This window comes from Megalobrama amblycephala, linkage group LG1 (genome assembly GCF_018812025.1).
Source record: "Megalobrama amblycephala isolate DHTTF-2021 linkage group LG1, ASM1881202v1, whole genome shotgun sequence".
Taxonomy (NCBI): domain Eukaryota; kingdom Metazoa; phylum Chordata; class Actinopteri; order Cypriniformes; family Xenocyprididae; genus Megalobrama; species Megalobrama amblycephala.
Genome location: NC_063044.1, coordinates 66,983,975 through 67,004,071, shown reverse-complemented (window position 1 = coordinate 67,004,071; position 20,097 = coordinate 66,983,975). Strand labels below are relative to the sequence as shown.

Below are 20,097 nucleotides of genomic sequence, written 5' to 3'. Positions count from 1 at the left end.
ACTCCATAATAAATATATATATATATATATATATATATATATATATATATATATATATATATATATACACACCAAGGGTGCCATTATTTCACATTATCAGTGTTTGTATGTGTTATAGATAAAATGTTTTTGTTTTTACATGAAGAGTCTGGGGTCCATGGTCACTGTGATTTTGCCAAGTAAGACATGTTCCTGGATCAACATCTTTGTGGGACAACTTTACTGTTTATCAAGTTTAGGCTTGCAACCAGGGTTAGGTGCTTCTACATCAATGATGTTCACCTATCTTTCCCCATCTTTCTGATTTTAGGGATAAGTTATGGGTAGATTTAGGGGTAGGAATAGGGTTACGACAGGACAAACCAAATATGTTGATCCAGGAACATGCGTTACTTGGCCAAATCACAGTGACCTTGGGACCATAAAGGCAAAGTGCAGGTTTTTCTGACTATAAAAATCCTCACAGAAATCCAATGAGCTTCAGTTTTCATTTGAAGACCTTACCAGAAGACACACAGAGACTCCAGGTAATTCATCATTTAAAACAATATGAACTGGTGATGTTAGTGTGAATGTACTGTTTAGAGCTTGAGATGATTTACAGAATTCAGATGTGATGACAGGGGGATTTATAGACGTTTTTATTAAATGTAAAAAAAAAAAAAAAAAAATGGAAAGAAATGTTTCTTAATATTGGATTAAAAAAAACAAAACAAAATCAATGAATCAACCATCTGAAATGTAAAACATTGAGAAAATTAATAAAATGACTAAAGGTATTTGTATTGTATTTTTTTGTTGTTGTTGTTGTTGTTGTTGTTGTTTGTTTTTTTTTGTTTTCTTTCCATGAAACCTGTGGTAGATTTCCAGAAGCTGAAACTCAAAACATCCTTGTTAGTCCAAAAACTACTAATGTCTGATTTTGTCTCAGTCAGGGTTCCCACTCTTTCATGAACACCAGATTCAAGGACTTTTTAAAGCACCGTTTATTTTAACCCTCTATGGTACGGTGTTGCCTCCAGGCAACATGGTCTAGTTTAGTTTGTTTTTGATAAGGCACCAATTGATTGATCAAACATATCTCAGGACAGAATAACTCAAATACTAATCAATAAGAGTGCAAAAAAGACCAAAACATGACCAACAGGGGTCCATTTTGTGTCCTGTTTCAGCACGTCACATGGCTCCATATTTTCTCCAATGAAAAGTGCTTTTTTCACTTGTTTGTAACCATTTAATCACCCACAAAAAATATGAGTCACCTTCACTGGCAACTAAAGAAGTATTTTTAAGAACTTTACATTATATATCATCAAATATTTTAGAGAAAATAACAAAAAAGCTGTATAGTACAAGGCAACATTGTACTATAATGGAATCGCATAAGTCCATACAGGCATAATAGGTTTGAAAACAAATGTATCATATTTGTAAGAAAAAGAGTTAGAATTATCTGAATATGTTGGCATTTTCACATGATTTTGTAATGCACTTATAAGAATAGTAATTCACATAATATCTCTGCATTTATTATGATCTGCACATTTTCTAAAGCACTTCAAAAAGCTATAAAACACAGGTAACACTGGCAGTTAATGATGAGGAGTTAATGAGGGGTCATACTGTGATGAGGAAGATGAAATCATAGTGACAATACGTCAGGGAGAGAGTGAGGGTGAGAGGGAAGATGGATATGAGGATGAAGATGGATATGATAACTTAATATAATAACATAAAGATATGATGGTTTGTTAATACTTGTGTTCCACTATGGTACAATGTTGCCTGAGGGCAACAGCTGGATATAAAATGTTACTTTTTATTAAATATAAAACTTTTAATACATTAAAAACTGGATAAATTTGTTTGTTCAAGTGTCTAATTAAAGAAATTAAAGTTTTCAATTAATATATTTATTTTTTCTACATGAAAATGCCAAATGTTTACATTTTTCCTTTGTGGTATGTTGCCTCGAGGCAACAAACTTATAAAACAAATAAATTAAAAAAATTTATGAAAATGTTTATTGATATTGTTAAAGTGTCCAATTTTAAGCAGGAAAAACAACACAAATCATTTTTTTTCTCATTGATATCATATTGCGTACCATAGAGGGTTAAATCAAGCACCTATCAAATTCACATCCCAGCATATGGAGTGTCATGAAAGACCTCTTACAGTACTTAACATTTTAACCCTCCTATTGCATTTGCATCCATTTTAACCCGGAAGAAGTGCAGAATCATGTGTATATTCATTTTGGAAATATATTAACTTTTTGCAGCTTCCTTATCTCTAATAAACTTTATAATATAGAGAGAATATTGTACAAATAAACTTTGCAATTGATGGAAAACAATATATGGGTTATAAGGATTATATGGATCGTAATTGTGGCTTATAAAGTCAGAATCAGTATATTATAGATAAAAACTTGCAATTCTGAGAAAAAAAGTCAGAATTGCAATTAATATATCACAATTCTGACTTTATAAGACACAATTGTGACTTTATAATCATGCAATTCTGACTTTTTAACTCGCAATTGTGAATTAAGTGTAGAATGGGGGAAAACGCCCCCTAGGGGGAAACTAACTCTACATAATGTTCTGCATAATATTCTTATTAATAGGGGTGGGTGATATGGCAAAAATATCACAATTCATGATTTGATCACAAATCTTTTTCATGTTTTACTATTTTGCCAGTGACTAAGCAGTAGAGTCAAACTAATTTCCCTATATATTAAAAAAAGTATCCTTAAAAGGTGACAAAATATAAAAGAAAAAAAGAATGACAGACTTTCAGCCCAAAGCGGATGAAGATAAAAATAAAAAAGCTTCTTGTTAAAAAAAAAAAAAAAAGAAGTTAATTCAGTCATTATTTACTCACGTTAAAACTTGTTTTAAACCCGAATAAATTACTTCTGTTGAACATACAAGTTTTTTGTGAAGAAGAAGAAAGTGGGTAACCAAACAGCTGGTCCCCAGTGAGTTCCATAGTAGGAAAGAAAATACTATGGATGTCAGTGGGTACTAGCAAATGTTTGGTTACCCACGTTCTTCAAAATATGTTCTTTTGTGTTCAGCACAAGACAAATTAATACAGGTTTGGAACAACTTTAGAGTGAGTAAATAAAGACAGAATTTTCATTTTTAGTTGAACTATCCCTTTGGGAAAAGGAATGTAGTTTGGAACCCCTGGTCTACTACACCAATATTTTCTCCAATTAATTGTATTCCATCAGGTCTCCTCACTAACTTTTCTAAGATGGCGTCTCTTATGATGTACCTGAAGCGACCAATCTGCATCTACATATATGCATATCTGTGGCTGGCAACCCTTGCTGTGGCAAATGCAGAGGTAAGTGTGCTCCCTCAGACAAAATGCAAAAGTCTAATCATATGGGTTTCAATAGATTATATGGGATTTTAAAAATCTGTGGAAATCTTTTAAAATTATTTAATGAACATTTTCTTAAAAAAATAGGAAATGTTACAACCCAAACCCGATGGGACTGGGACTTTATTTAAAGAAACTACAAGACTTCATGTCTTCACTCCCAGAAGAACTGCGAGGACTCCAGGTAATGTGCGAGTGGTGTAAAAATGTGTATGTGCTGTTTACAACTCAGTGATACCACATGGACGTGTTCAAAAACCATCAAAAGGAGAAACATCCGTTGCGCTAGTCCATTGTGTAATGCTCACACAGCAACAACTAAATGGTAGTGTTACCACTTAATGTTAGACATAATGGACTGAATGTCTAGTTTTATCCTGAGTTTGCAGAGATAGCACTGTCTAGCTTTAAAAAGTGTTCTATTATGTTCTATATTATACCAATAATATAGGTGTAATAGTTGTATTAGTATAAAGGCACACTGAGTCCAAAATTTGCATGCAAAATTTTTGCACATTAAAAAATAAATTTGACCTTACTCACGTTTACACACTGCCTCCAAAACTTTAGTCCATCATAAAAGTTGGATCAGTTCGATTTTCTGCGTTTTTCACATCCGTGGCACGCATTTTGAGAGACGTTTTGAAAATTCAGAGCCACCGTACAAGCGAACACCAAAATCCAGAATGCCATCTGACAAGTTAATCCACGTTTTCTACAGTACAAAGCAGCAGCACTGTATGACAAAGTGCGCAATACAAAGAGACACAATATAAAGACAGATTGTGCCAGTAGTAAAGCATCAGACTGAGCCACTGACATGCTGAAGTAAACTTTGAAATGTTCGGGAAAATCACGCAGCTCCTTGATGTGGTGAACTCTCCTTTCTCTCTACGCAATCTCGGGATTGCAGAGAGGACAACTAAATTGTGCTCACTGCTTGAAGACTTAATTTTGTAGTTGCACATTGTGCAAGGGTTCTGTGTGTGATGAATCTTTAGGATCACGAATACAAAAAAAAACGCGTGGGAAAATTTTGGACAGTGTGCAAAGGCTTTAATAGTTCTATATTATATATTATGTCTCCTTAGCATTTTACCAATATGTGATAGGCTTGTTTTGAGCCTTTTAGACTGAAAGTTCAAATCCGATATTTGTGCTTAGGAACGTCCCTCCATTAGGGTGACCAGACGTCCCCGTTTTCCGGGGACAATCCTGGTTTTTGGTGCTCCGTCCCCGACTGGAGCAGTCCCCGGAAATGTCCCCGTTTTATAGCTCGTTCAAAATAATACAATACAACAATACATTGCAAAAAAGCCTGACCAACACACAGCAGCCTGTTGGTTATCGGAGCAATCGTGTAGTAATTATATTCACCAACAGAGGGGGCTGTGCAGCTACACTGTCACTGCTACACTTGGTCGCGCGCGCGCCGCTACTTCATGAAGAACGTAACCTGGACCAGATCAGAGCACCATTATCATCAATTATCAAAAGAAACATCGTTATTGGTTTCAACTTTTAAGGTAGTAACATACTAACTATTCATGTTAAATTAAAGTAATACGGTTTTGTGTTTTATAACAGGGCTTCAACAGGGTGCTGGATTGTTTTGGACAATTTAAATGCCCTCAGTCACAACGCAGCAATTTCCACACACGTCTTAACTGTATCACGAGGTGAAGGTACACTCAGATATGAATAAATAAAACAATTATAATAAAATAATAATACACTTGCAACTTACTTAGTGTTTAAAATGAGTCTAAAATGCAAAATAATAGTTAAACGTTTAAAAAGTTTTAATTTCTGTACAGCTCATGAAAGTGAAAATATTAAATTCAATAATAAATGTTAAAAAATATTTTATTTATCTTATCTCATATTTATGTTGTTTTAATTTTGTAATGTGATTTTTCAAAATAGTGTAATACTTTTTTTTTAGTTAGGCCTGGTTAGTAGTGTTATAGTTTTTTGGTGAATTGTATTAAAACCAGACCAAAAATCCTAATAATAAAATTAATTCATAATTATTATTAATGTAATGATATAGGGAACCCATATTTACCTTTCAAGTTATATGTACTTAAACATTTAAGTTAATTCAATGAAAAGACCACATTAGGTCAACTCAATTAAATTGAGTTGTCAATTACCCCATTACTCAATTGAACTGAGGGAATCACTTTCTTCAAATCATTTGAATAGTCTCAACTTATTAGGGTTTACAGTGAACAATTAAAAAACAAAAACCTTCCAAAATATATTGTCCCCCTTTTTTATTAATAGTTAATAACAAATGAGATTTCGGTGATATTTTGACCACTCAAATAGGAAATGTCCCCGGTTTCCATTTCAGAAATCTGGTCACCTTACCCTCCATTGAAACTTGAATTTTGTACAGTACTACAAAGAGAGAGATCGCCTGAGCGAGTAGTCTATTACCTGTGTCTGATGCACTGCATAACATTCATTCTTCAAGTCAATGTCCATAATATTATATCCATTATAAAAGTCCATTTGAATTCTATTTGTCCTTTTTACTGCTAAGGGAATTTTACATAACACCACAGCGCTAAAATAACTTCCTTTGCAAAATGTCCTTTCAATTTAAAAGTCTCTTGTGACTCACTGACTCATTCACATGTAAAGTGTTGCCAGATGAAATCAAAATCGACCCTATTTACTTTGTTAGTTCATATTACTAGTCTTGTGGTAAACAATTAATCTGTGTAAGATAAAACACAGAAAAAAAATTGTTTGTCGCTGTAATCTTTAATCAAAATCTGAAAAAGTTACTTTCGGTCTGGAATGGCGTTCCTTCTCTGATAATGTCAGTTTGACGGCTTGGGTTGAAAATGCGTAAACCACTCCTTTGCAACCGTTAGTCTGCTATGAGCGAGAGATGGAGAGGAGGAGCGCTAAAGTAAAAATCTTCCCTCTATTCGATATTCCGTTTCATTTGGAAATACGTCATAACACTGGAGAAGAGTTGTTTGCAACTTCCGGTTCACGGGGACTTTAATGTAACTTTCACCCAATACCCTTTACACTTGTATGTGGGTTTTACAAATATTTAACTAATGAAAAAGACTTTTAAAGACCTTGTGACAAAACCTTGTAATCCACAAACATAATTGTAATTGGATCCACAAACTGTCAGTCAAACCTCATAAATTGAGATGGTCCTCACTGCAGAACAGAAGATCCAGGGGGCGGATCCCAGTTTGCATATTCCTAAACCTACCCATCTCCACCCCCTGGTTCTAGATCCAACTCCTCCCACTTTAAATATCCCTTAACCTACCCGACTCCGCCCCCTGGGTCTCGAGTGTTTTGCAGTGAGGGGCTACTGGATAAATCCGCCCCACCTCTGACGCAGATGCAGTTTGGACATCTCGTCTATTCAATGCAAAGGTATATATATATATATATATATATATATATATACAGTACAGCTCAAAAGTTTGCCATCGGTAAGATTTTTAATGCTTTTGAAAGAAGATTTATCTGATCACCAAGGCTTAATTTATTTAATTAAAAATACAGTAAAAACAGTAATATTGTGAAAAATTATTACAATTTAAAATAACTGTTTTCTATTTGAATATATTTCACAAAGTAATTTATTCCTGTGATGCAAAGCTGAATTTTCAGCATCATTACTCCAGTCTTCAGAGTCACATGATCCTTCAGAAATCATTCTAATATGCTCATTTGCTACTCAAGAAACATTTATTGTTTACAATTGTACAAAATATTTGTGTACAATATTTTTTTCAGGATTATTTGATGAATAGAAAGTTCAAAAGAACAGTGTTTATCTGAAATCTAATCTTTTGTAACATTATAAATGTCTTTACTGCCACTTTTGATTGATTTAATGCATCCTTGCTGAATAAAAGTATTCATTTCTTTAATTTCTTTTCAAAAAAATAAAAATAAAAATTCTTACTGACCCCAAACTTTTGAACGGTAGTGTATAATGCTACAGAAGCTTTGTATTTCAGATAAATGCTGTTCTTTTGAACTTTCTATTCATCAAGGAATCCTGAAAAAAAAAAGTACACAACTGTTTTCAACATTGAAAATAATCATAAATGTTTATTGAGCAGCAAATCAGCATATTAGAATGATTTCTGAAGGATCATGTGACACTGAAGACTGGAGTAACGATGCTGAAAATTCAGCTTTGCATCACGGGAATAAATTACTTTGTAAAATATATTCAAATAGAAAACAGTTATTTTAAATTGTAATGATTTTTCACAATATTACTGTTTTTACTGTATTTTTAATTAAATAAATTAAGCCTTGGTGATCAGATAAATCTTCTTTCAAAAGCATTAAAAATCTTACCGATGCCAAACTTTTGAGCTGTACTGTATACTGTATATATATATATATATATATATATATATATATATATATATATATATAAATATGAGAGAGAGAGAGAGAGAGAGAATAATAATCTGACATCAGGCTGCATTGAGTTCTGGGTAACTTCTTTGTTTATCCGCCATATTGACAGGATCGCGCTGCCTTTCCTTCATTGAGTTTAGTGCAGTAATTTGTTTCCTTTCATGATTGTGAAAAATGTCAACAATCTATGTCATTAATCCTGCATCGATAATTGTGATAGTAACTCTGATCATCATTTTGAGAGAAAACTGGATACTGAAAAATGTTTTCTGCCTTTTCTACGTGTAAAAACACCAAAGGAAGCAGGTCGAGGAGATGACGAGAAGATGCAGGATGGCAAATTTTTTAGTAATGGCATTGATTAAACCTAATGCATATCACTCAATAAAAGAATCACATTGCTAAGTGTTTTTTTAAAATGTTTTGATTTTGTTTGGTTTAATAATTAACATTAACTTTGCGAGTCTGACTCTCACTAGCTCGTGAATTCGCAGAACTTGAACAGGGACATTCAAATTCTTAACAAGAAAAACGCTTCATGTGGCTTAATGCACCGAGAGAAACACAAATATTTATTAAAGCATTGTGTTGAAATACGCATATGAGCCCAAAATATGAATGCAACATATCAGTTTCCGCTCGTGTAAAGAAAACTCTTAATGTGGCTTAATGCACTAAAAGAGACCAAATTCTGTTTACAAATAAAGCACATATGTGCAGAAAAACAGATGAGACCAAAACATAAACTTTAAGTATCACATAAAATGCAAGCATTTTCTTCATAAGGGTTTTATAAAGGCAGGAATTGCTTAATGTGTAATTAAACACGCAGCGTTCATTCTGGGCTCGTCTGCACATCTTTTAATGTACACTAAGCCAGCGTTTTTAAAATGTACCCTTGCAGGGAGACTCTACTAAACTGTTCACAAGCTCCTAGGGTTTTGATTTTGGTTGTCATTTGTTGAAATAAATATGAAAATACGTGTCTGTCTGTCCGCTGAATTTGACCCATAATCTCTGATTCTCCTCCACTGCGATCATGGAAAAGGGGAATATTTACAATGACAACAGTTGTAGGCATACTCAATTAAACTCATTTAAACGTTTCCAACAGATAAATGAATCGACTTTTCTCAGCGTGTTGAACACACAGATTTATTTGGATATTCATATGATGGCTGAAGCAGCAGCGAGCGTCCAGTGTGCGACACGGTCAACAGATTAACATTGTAAACTAAATTCTACAAAACTTCAGTTAAAAAAAAATAAAATGATTGTGCGATGCTATAAAATAGCTTCTATTCCCTGAAAACGATACCATTAAAATGTGAATGTTCCACCTAATGGCAGAAACAAAACAAAAGGTAAGCAACTAGTATCCGCATTAATTTCAGTGCAAGCAATAGGGGGCGATCCTGTCAAAATGGCGGTGCTGTCTCTGCATGCAACGAGGCATGACGTCAGTTTGTATTCTATATATATAACAAACATAGTAGAGTTCAAAATCCATTGTACATGCCTATTATCTGGTAACATAAATCAACATTCCAGGTTCAATTTAACTTTAGCTCAATAGACGATATTTGTAGCATAATATTGCCCAAAAGAATAATATGGCATTTTGTGAGAGGCCTTGTCACATTTTCTTCTAGAAGTATTTTTTATTCAAAATGAATGAATAATGTAAAATATAAAGAATTAATGCACTTACAAACCTCATTTGGATAAATATGATGGTTTACACAGGAAAGCCTGTCAGTGATGGGCTGTAATGAAAAAGAAAAGACGCATAACATATATACCTATCAAAATAGATTAATACAGATTGAAGTTGTGTTCAATCTCTTGATCTGGGTAGTGGCAGCTATTGGGGAAACTCACCATCTGCATGGCATCAAGGCCTTGTTCTGAAGAATCTCAACGCCAAACTCTGGGGATCACATCTCATCTGGTAACAAGAGCAAAGCCATAATTGTAAGATATTAGATTTTTCACACCATGGTTATTATGGCCAAAAGAATTCACAATGTCGATATATTATGATATCTATAGAATCCTTGAGGGAACAAAATTTATCAGTCTAAATAATTTTTACTTTGTTTGTTAAGTTTTTCTCTTTCAGGGTTGCTGCACATTTAAAAAAAAAAAAAAATCAAATATAAGGCTTTTTAAGACCTGAAGAAATACAAATTAATATTAGCATAGTAGCCTGTACATTATGGCTGTTACCAATCAAATGAAATCATTATCAACAAAATCCATCTTTGCAATACAGAGGTGACACAGAATGAGAAGTTACATTAAAGTCCACGTGAACCGGAAGTTGCAAACGACTCTTCTCTAGTGTTGTGACGTATTTCCAAATGAAACGGAATATCGAATAGAGGGAAGAGTTTTACTTTAGCACTCCTCCTCTCCATCTCTCGCGCTCCTCGTCTCCATTTCTTGCTCATATCATATGAACGGTTGCAGAGGAGTGGTTTACGTATTTTCAACCCAAGCCGTCAAACTGACGTTATCAGAGAAGGAACGCCATTCCAGACCAGAAGTAACTTTTCAGATTTTGATTAAAGCTTACAGCGACAAACATTTTTTTTTTTTTTTTAACTTGCACAGATTAATTGTTCACCACAAGACTAGTAATATGAACTAACAAAGTAAATTGGGTCAATTTTGATATCCTGTGTACTTTAATATATTTACACATAATTTATAATTTGTCTACATATTACATTTAATTCAATATTTGAATATGGATTTTTTTTTTTTTTCAAATTTTAACTTTTTAAATTAAAATGTACCTTAAATATGAAACTAAACTAAACTGCCAGTAGGTGGCAGCAAGTCACTGTCTTAATGCTCTGTTTTGCTGTTTATAATTTTGAAATTTTCATCTGAAAATTTCATCTTTCGTCTGAAAGCCAACTATCCAACAACTCCAATCCCTATTGGCCGGCGACAGCCAATGACGTAATATGGCGCGACCCGGAAATATAAAGGAGCGCCTGGAGAAACCGTCAGTATCTATCATCTTGAGGGACTGTTCTGCAGGCAGGCAACCTGAAGTAAGGCTAGGAAACGCAGAGTCTTGTTCCCTGGTTCTCAGGGAACTATGGATACATACGTAATCTGAGACGTTCCCTTTCGAAAGGAAACTCGCTCTGCATTGAATACGCAATGGGGAACGATATACCCATGCTGCCATGCTTGAGGTGAGTGCATGCCAAATAATATGGCTGACAAAACGTTGAGCAGTTTTGAAGGAAATGCTTAGAAATTCACCCTCGGGTCACACCAGGCTGTCAGTGACAGCATTCCCTTTGGCCAACAGCCCAAGCTGAGCCTCAAGAAGGCCTTCCACAGAAGGCCTACCAAGGCCGCTAAAGGCATCTGGAACCAACTTTTCCGAAGAAGAGAACCGAAAGGAACCCCGGCCAGTCACTAGAGGGGAACGAAGTCACCCCCAATGCCACCAGGGAGGCCGACCTGGTCTGTCATAGGACAAATTTAGTCTTGGCCAACCCTGTCTGAGTACAGAATCTCCATAACACATTCTTGATAGAAGACAGCAGTGGTATCCTACCACCCTACCACCATGATCAGCTAAGGGAACTAAGCACTATTACAAATATTACCCTAATAGGGAAGTGCAAAGCTCACCTACCTGACACAATCCAACGAGCAGTGTACTCAGTAAAAGCACCTTTTTACTCTTTAAAGCAAGAGGAGTACAGCATATGCCAACACATATTAAAGAAGGCCTGGAAGGGCCTATAACCTCAACAGACACGTGGCATTAGCTCGTGGCAGTGTTTAGGCACCATCAACGATAAACAACCGGACCAAAGGAGGTTGGATTTATCACTTGGGCCTCTGGCTGACCAGAAGAGTATACAGATAATTCTCAAAGAGAAATATACAAAAACATACACCAGTGTGTTCAAAAAGGCAGCCCATAGGGCTAGAGGGAGCCTCTAAGACACACGGCGTAAGTCTCGTGGCCGTTTCTAGGAGCACAATAGATCCACCCTAGGCACTAGGTGGCTCTTAGCTCAACTAGAGGGAGGCAGATGTAGATTAAACCAAACCTCAGTAAGGTTTCACTACCATAATCAACTTGAGGGGCCAGCCACTCAAAATACTCGGTAAAAGCACCCTGTTACTCTCACAGCGAGAGGAGTACATAACTGAACTCCACATGTTAGACCGGAGGCCGAGGTAGGCCTATCTTAGTAAACACCTGGCATCAGCAAGTGGCTACCCTAACCATACCACCCCAGAGGCCATGTATTAGAAATTTTGGGAATACATGAAACGCTGCCAAACATTGTGAACAGGCCTGTTTAGGGCCTATCCGTCAGCGATGGGGAGTGACCGATGGTGGCATGGTTTCCCAGGCATCCTGCCAACAAGTCGACTAAAAAAGGAGGCCTTGAGGGGTCTGCTGATTCAATGACACGTGGCTACAGCTCGTGAATTTAAAAGGGAACTAGCTCTAACCCAACATAAATATTGGAATAACTGCGACCTGCACTAGGCTACACATTCCAACAGGCAATGTACCCTAAACATGTAACTAAAGGGAACCAAACAAAGCCAACATGGACTAAGGGAGGCTATAAGGCCTACTACCTCAAACAGACAGGGCCTGTGGCAGTGTAAATTTGTGAGCAAACTATGATCAGTTAAACAGCATTGTAGAAAACAACTGCTAACTAGAAGGAGGCTAAATATCATAAAGCCTACAATCTGAGTTATATGCAATATAGCTGCTAATAAGATCACCAGGGAGCTTAAATAGATACCAACTTTCCTCAAAAAGTGGTTCTAACTACCCTGAGCATGTAATCCAACAGTTGATGCACTCAGTGACACAAATAAACCTCTTAACTGGGGAATATATAGTTACCATCCTCTCAAATAGAGGCCACTTTACAGCAAAAGGGCCTACTATTATGAGAACAGGTGCTAACCTGTGGCAGCATAAGTAAGCTCACATATTAATGTAGGGCAAAAGTCTAGAACTCAAAGTAACATAAAACTTTGAAATACATGCTGTTTAAAAGGAAAAACACTCTCATATAGATTCTCGAATCTGTTCTAAACCCTAGAGGACGAAAGGTAAAAAACTAGCATCGTCAAGTCAAACTTGATAAGTACAGACATCAAGAGGCTCAGAGGAAAATCATTTCCTTTAGCATTAAAGTTCTAGAAAGTAGGGCCTAGCAAATACCTGCATAACTTATTAATGCAAAAATAAGGCCCTTCCACCTGAGAAACAACATCAGGGAGTCAAAAAACAGTCTACAACCTAGCTGTTAAACTCACAATTGCACCTACATAAGCAAGGGGATAATGGGCATATGGCCGAAACAACTCCCTCGGGAGGAGGCCAGAACTAGGAACTATACAACCTGACAAGGGATAGTATACATAGGGTTATATGTAAATAACACACCTAATCTAGTTCTAGCCTGGCTGCTGAACTATGGGCCTTCTTACAGGGCTACAAGCCTAGTGAAGCCTGGGCTTCACCTCCAAATCTCATGGATAAGAGAAAGAAAGTGAAGCTCACAAGCAAACAATGTCAGGCGGCCGATTAAGGCCGAACTAAACATACATATTAACTGAAATGACGAGTGCTAACTCAGACTACTCTAGAAAACAGCAAATGAGAAGCTACTCTAAACAACAGGTGGCTAAGAGGCAGCCATTTTGTGGCCTGCACAATATATATTCTAGCCAGCCTATCAACTTCAGTTTGCCCAAAATAAAACCCTACTTTTTCTGACTACATGCTTAGAAAACTATACAGGAAAACAAGGTCTTATTTTAAAACACACAAAATATAGACCTGCATATAGCTGCAGCCCGCCGAAAAGCGCGTCCCACAAACACAGCAGCTCTAACACACAGCAGCCAGATGAGTGCGCAGTGCCGGACGTGATGACATCAAAACACGGACGTCATCATCATCCACTCATCCTCGTCAGCCCCAGGGAAGCTGAGAGAGAATACAACTTTCTCAAACTTCCCAACGAGCTCACCTGCGAGCCCTATGATTGCAGCCACCATTATGCCCCAGCACAAATGGGGCCAGAATCACCAGGCACAGATGCGGACACCTCTTCCCTCGGGAAGAGTGCCAAACAAGAACGGAGCGTCCCGATAGGGAGATGCTCACAGTAAACAACAGACAAACACACAGACGGCGCCCTCAATAGGCCAATAGGAATTGGAGTTGTTGGATAGTTAGCTTTCAGACATCAGATCACGTTGTGACTTTCCCCATTGCGTTTTCAACGCAAAGCGAGTTCCCTTTCGAAAGGGAAACAATATTAACAATACTGTGTCAAAAATGTAACTCACATTGTTCATTTAACAGTAAGTTTGAAGGAACATTGCATTTGTGCTGATTTGGGAAAAACGGTACTCTTGCTCATGTAATATTGTAATACAACTACATGTTATCATATAATTTAATACAATGACAAAAACTCGTTGGGGCAAAAAATGCCCGTGTATCTTGAATTTTGAGGGCAAATAACTGCATGCATAGCTAAATCATGCTGAATAAGATGAGTAAAGAAATGCAGTAGGCTACTTATTAAAAGAATCACGCTTTATTTAAATATATGAACACAGAAAATCGCTGTTAACAGGTTAATATAACATTTGCCATTCCATGACTAGTAAAATAATCACAATTTACTCTCTGTAAAATTGCGTAATTTGCAGGGTGATGGACACGGAGGTGGGTAAAAAGGTTGGTGGTGTTGCCACCCTTCGCACTGACTGTAGCTATAGGCAAATCCTGTGGATTGGGCTGTCTAACAAGCCGAAAAACTCCCATACTAGTGTCGAGCTTACTTGACTTTTTTCGGTGTGGACAGAGCTTCTCACTCTCCCGCTCGGAATAGCTGCGTGCACTGTGTCGTCTTCTTGTTTGACAGATGTCAGCGTTAAGGTGCAATACTGCCATCTGAGAGCTGAACCAGATATCATAAGCATCCTATTCATTTTAAATATTGTGGTTATTGCTAATACCGGTATATTGTCACACCCTAAATTAACACGATATCGATATTTCGATTACACTGATTCATTTATGATCCGATGCTTCCTGAAGCGGTGTTGTGAAATCGGCCATCACTAAAGAAGTCGTTATTTTGTTTTTTTTGGTACTCTAAAAATATTCTTGTCGCTTTATAATTTTAATAAAAGTTGTATAGGCCTACATATATTTGTAATGTAATTTATTTGTAAATGAGCCGGAGTAATTCTGTAAAACTTTTTTTTCTTTTTTGAATTGTTCTGTTCATTGTTTATTTCTTTTATGCAACTTGTAATTTTACATGAACAATTATACGTATATATTTTTTTCATCATGTAAATGAAATGTTTTTACATTAAATACATCGTTCTAAAGCTACATTAAAGTACCTTTTACAACTATATACAACAGAACTTAGATTTAACATCAGAAAAATAGCATAACATAAAACAACAAAACATATTTATGTACACTTTCATTCGGTTGTGCAGGGAGACGCTGGTGGAGCGTATTATATAAATATATAAAAATCAGAAATATTTGAACATATAAAACAGATCTATGGTCCATTCAAATTTTGTCTTGGTCATCATAGCTTTAAAATTCTTGCATGTTACAAATAGTCATGCTCAGCAGGTATATTTTAAGATTTCAGTGCAAGTTTCTTTTAGTTAAAACAACTGACACAGTTAACATTTCATTTAACATAAAAACAAACAAGGTTAACTTGCTAACGATATAAAACTAACATTACATAGTTTAAGCATACATATTTTGGTCCAGTGTCCCATCGTCGCCGGCAGTGAAGCATGTCACAAACGTCAACTGTCAGCTGTCTGTCACACAGCAGCCATGTTACGACACTCGGCTCATTGTTGCCAAGTCTGGGACTGGGATACTTTTACACTTGTGCTGTGATTGCGCTACTTTTGGGATGGTTTTGTTGCGCAGACCTGGCAACCCTCCACTCCAAAACCCCACCCCTTTCATGCACTTCGAAGTGCGCGGCCCCTGAATTGGGACACAGCTTCTATGTTAAATCTTGCTAATCTTATCTGTCTGTCTGATGTTCTGTATTGCCTTTAAAACCTTTAAACCTTTAAAGTCTTCCAAACTTTCTGGTAAGGCTTTCTCAAGCCAACATCAAAGTTTCTCTTGTCAAACTTTTTTATCTGGTCATCAATATGATCTTTTCTCTTTGTTAACAGCCCTGTCATCAGTGACATTCAAAGTGACAGCCCTCGGAAGACCTCTGTTTCCCGGAACGTTGTATGACTGCCGCAGGGATTCCTTCATTCCAGGTGAACTTTTCCTTCATTCCAATTTTCAAAACATGTTGAATCACCACTTACCAGTCATTGTGTTAAAATATTGAAAAACCTGCATGGTTACCTGTCACATCCTCATACATAGAGTAACTGTTAAAGCACTTCTGATTTAAGGTGTTACTCTGTGGTATAAGAAATCACTGAGTGAAGATTTGGACAGCCGTCCACAGCCCAGAACAGATGTGATGTTCAGTAGCTCTGACTCTCTCTCAAGTAAATTCAATCTCCTGGGTGTAAGTGGTTCTCTGAAGACCAGTTTCTTGGGGGGGCTTGTGGACGTGGGAGGATCTGGCAAGTACCTGCTTGACACCAAATCCTCTAACCAACAGTCCAGAGTTACAATGTATTACAGTGAAACCACAAGATATGAACAGCTCACAATGAGTCATCTGGGCCAGATCACCTACCCTCAGGTGTTTGAGCAGAAAACTGCAACTCATGTGGTCGTTGCTGTGCTGTACGGAGCTCAGGCATTCATGGTGTTTGATCGGAAATTTTCAGAAGAGGAAAACAAGCAGGAGATTGAGGAAGAACTGAATGCCATGGTTAAAAAAATCCCTGATTTTTCTAGTGAGGCAAATACAGCTTTAAAAATTACTGATGCTGAAAAGAAAATGGCAGAGAAGATCACCTGTACATTTCACGGTGACGTCCACCTTAAGCAGAACCCCACCTCATACATGGAGGCCTTGAGTTTGTACAAGACGCTCCCCACTCTAATAAAGGAGAATCCACACAATGAAGTTCCCATAAAAGTCTGGCTTTATCCTCTTCATCTTTTTAATACAACAGCAGCTCAGGTAGAGAGAGAAATCAGTACAAGTGTGGCTCATGAAACCGAAGCTATAATCGAGGAGCTGGGAGAGGCAGAGAGGACATACAATGAGCTGTCAGGAAACACACTGGTTAATAGTTTCAAAGACATCAAAGAGAGGCTGCGCTCATTTCAGGACTCATTTAGAATTTACAAGTCAATGCTACTGAAAAAACTTGAGAGAGTCTTGCCTGCTATTCGAGGAGGAGAGATGGAGGAGAAGTCACTGGAAGACATCCTGAAGATCCACAGGAGCTCCCCATTCAGGGCTGAGATGCTTAATCAGTGGTTAAATGATGCAAAGTCTGAACTTCAAACCTTGAGTTCTGTCACCAAGTCACTGGATGGAATCAAAATTGAAGACCCAGACAACATCCCTCTTAAGCATGATTTTGTTGGAGTGATTTGCTTTACCTTCACATCTTTGAACTATAAAGACCCATATCTTTCAGCCTTAAAGGAGTTCGTGAAAACGGACAAATTTAAAGAGCTAGAAGGGGAACCCAACACGGTTTCTGTGGCATCTATCAGAAAGTGGTTTAATGATTCTGATCTTATTGAAAAGATGAGATTTAACATTAATCTCTTCAAAGGTTTGATAGAGCCGTATAAGAGAAATAATGTCCTCTCTGTAATTTCTGCCATCTCAGATCCCTCCAATCCAGGCTCCTCCATCTATACGTATTTAAATGGGAAACTGCAAGAGAAACGGTTACAGTATACTTTCAGGGTGCTTTCAGGATTGGAGAAACCTAATTAAAAGTAAGCAAAGATACATTAATTGATTCATAGACAACCATTAATTGTCCTTTTCATTATTAAAGCACCTCAATTTCCTTAGTAACCCTAGTCATTGGTGAGGCATTTAAAAAATATTGTTGGAATGTTTATCAAAGTGAGTTCACAATCTCTGTCCCAATATGTTTAAAAGATCCCACCTGCTTAAACTCACTTTTAAATAACAAAGGCTTAAAAGGCACATGTGCATTGTCAGCGCCACAACACAGTTCCTTGATTTTACTAATATTAAGCTCCAAGGTGCTGTCCTCTGTCCAGGCTGTGAGAAAATGAACATGGATAAAGTAATGTCCATCAAAAATTAGAGATGAGTCCAGTATTTAAAAATCACATTTTTTCTTGCAATCGTTTACCAGCCCATGTCTTGTTTGGTCTTGTAGAAAATTTTTAATCCATAAAAACAGGGGTTGATGTACCTCCACCAGCTGCCTCACAAGTGTGTTTGTGTTCACCAAGGAAATGTCTGTAAATAAAATCACTAAAATTCTAAAAGATGAATTTTGTCAAGTCCAAATGCTTTGCAGTCAACAGGATATAATTAGGATTGGTACGACCCTTGGTACGGACTAGGTAGTGGGAAGGGCACGATTAAGCTTAAAATTAATCTTTGGCAATTTCTAATTTTACTGAGAGAGAGAATAAGACAAGTGGGAACAGCAGAGCAAGTGAATATTTGTATGTGTAAATATGTTCAATAATAAGTTTACACTGGCAGAATAATTTTACAATCGTACACACAAATCTATTTTAAACAACACACCAGCAGCACAAATAACATTACATGCAGAAAAAATATGTTGAGTGGTTAAAGGGTTAGTTCACCCAAAAATGAAAATTCTGTCATTTATTACTCACCCTCATGCCGCTTCACACCCATTAGACCTTCGTTAATCTTCAGAACACAACTTAGGATATTTTAGTTGAAATCCGATGGCTCTGTGAGGCCTTCATAGGGAGCAATGACATCCAAGATCCATAAAGGTACTAAAAACACATCTAAATCAGTTCATGTGAGTACAGTGGTTCAATATTAATATTATAAAGCGACAAGAATATTTTTGGAGCACCAAAAAAACAATATAACGACTTATTTAGTGATGGCCGATTTCAAAACACTGCTTCAGGAAGCATTGGATCATAAATGAATCAGTGTATTCAGTGTATATGAATCAACTAAATGGATGGCGCTGGTCTCATGTGGGTCTTGATACTTTTTTGTCTCTCCTGTTCCAAGATGTCAGCCTGTGCTTTGAGGACCTTTTCATGATGCCTTCTGTATCTCTAAGTGCAGATTTGCGCCCTGCAAGTAAGGCGCCAACATGCCTCTCCCTCCACATAACTTGCACAGCAAGTCCTCCCTCATTCCCCACCTGTGCAGGTTTGTTGGAATGATCGGAGTAGGAAAGAGGTGCAAAAGGGCACTATTTTCCAATCATTAACCGTCTTTTTTATTTAACAAGATACTAATTCAGCATAAAAAAACAAACAAACCAGAATGTCAGAGCTTATCACAGTGACTTCATTTGACCTATACTTGAGGTACAGAGGAAGCGGTACTGTCCGACCACCGTATTGAATGTGGTGAGTTTAGATGAATCCTCTGTCAGTTTAATGGCACAGTATCCTGATCTGGCATCTAATCCACTCAAGTACTTTGCACCTGATAATCTGGAGATAACATCATCCAAGGTTGATAGAGTATAATGCAGTCTTTTGATTGCCTTGTTTAGGTTGCGCAGATCAAGGCAGTCTCCAGTTGTTTTTCTACTACAACTAAAGTGTTGATCCAATCTGTTGGTTTGGTTACCTTTGCAATGATTCCTTGATGCTCCTTTCTGTCTAATTCCTCCTTTAGACGTCGGCATGGTGTGAATTGAATTTTTCGTGGGGGATATAACACTGGAACTGCAGTGGGGTCTATGTGTATTTTACACTCATCTAGAAATTTCCCTATTCCTTTGAAGATGTCAGCATATTCGCTTAGCAGAACGTTACTTTGTTTTGTGTCGGTTTGCACAGAGAGGACCAGTTTTATAGTCCTAGTATAGGTGGTACTTGGGTGTCAATGATGTAGAATTCTTGCATGGCTTTGGTTTCTTTGTGCCTGCAAAAAACAGGAAGCTCTTAAGTTGCCTGGACTTAACACATGGCTGCAAAAAAACCCTGCAACATAAAGGGACTGAACTTCTTCAAAAATCTTTTCTGGAGTCAGAGACAAATGTTTCCTTGACACCCTTCACCACATCTTTTTACAAGAGTGTGTTTAACTGTTTAGA

General features: G+C 37.0%; 1 protein-coding gene and 1 long non-coding RNA gene across 2 annotated transcripts; one reads left to right on the top strand and one right to left on the bottom strand.

Annotated features, from left to right (window-relative positions):
- Positions 1-399: 399 nt before the first annotated feature.
- LOC125280534 (stonustoxin subunit alpha-like) lies at positions 400-18,315 on the top strand. The gene is made up of 5 exons (XM_048211114.1): positions 400-527; positions 3,248-3,363; positions 3,490-3,586; positions 16,090-16,182; positions 16,324-18,315. The coding sequence occupies exons 2-5, from the start codon at positions 3,271-3,273 to the stop codon at positions 17,781-17,783; spliced, it is 1,743 nt and encodes a 580-aa protein (XP_048067071.1). The 5' UTR covers positions 400-527; positions 3,248-3,270; the 3' UTR covers positions 17,784-18,315.
- On the bottom strand, positions 9,538-15,980 carry LOC125280539. Its single transcript, XR_007187643.1, has 3 exons — positions 15,651-15,980; positions 9,709-9,775; positions 9,538-9,593 (listed from the first exon to the last, which is right to left on the bottom strand). It is a non-coding gene; the product is annotated as an uncharacterized LOC125280539 (long non-coding RNA).
- Positions 18,316-20,097: the final 1,782 nt, after the last annotated feature.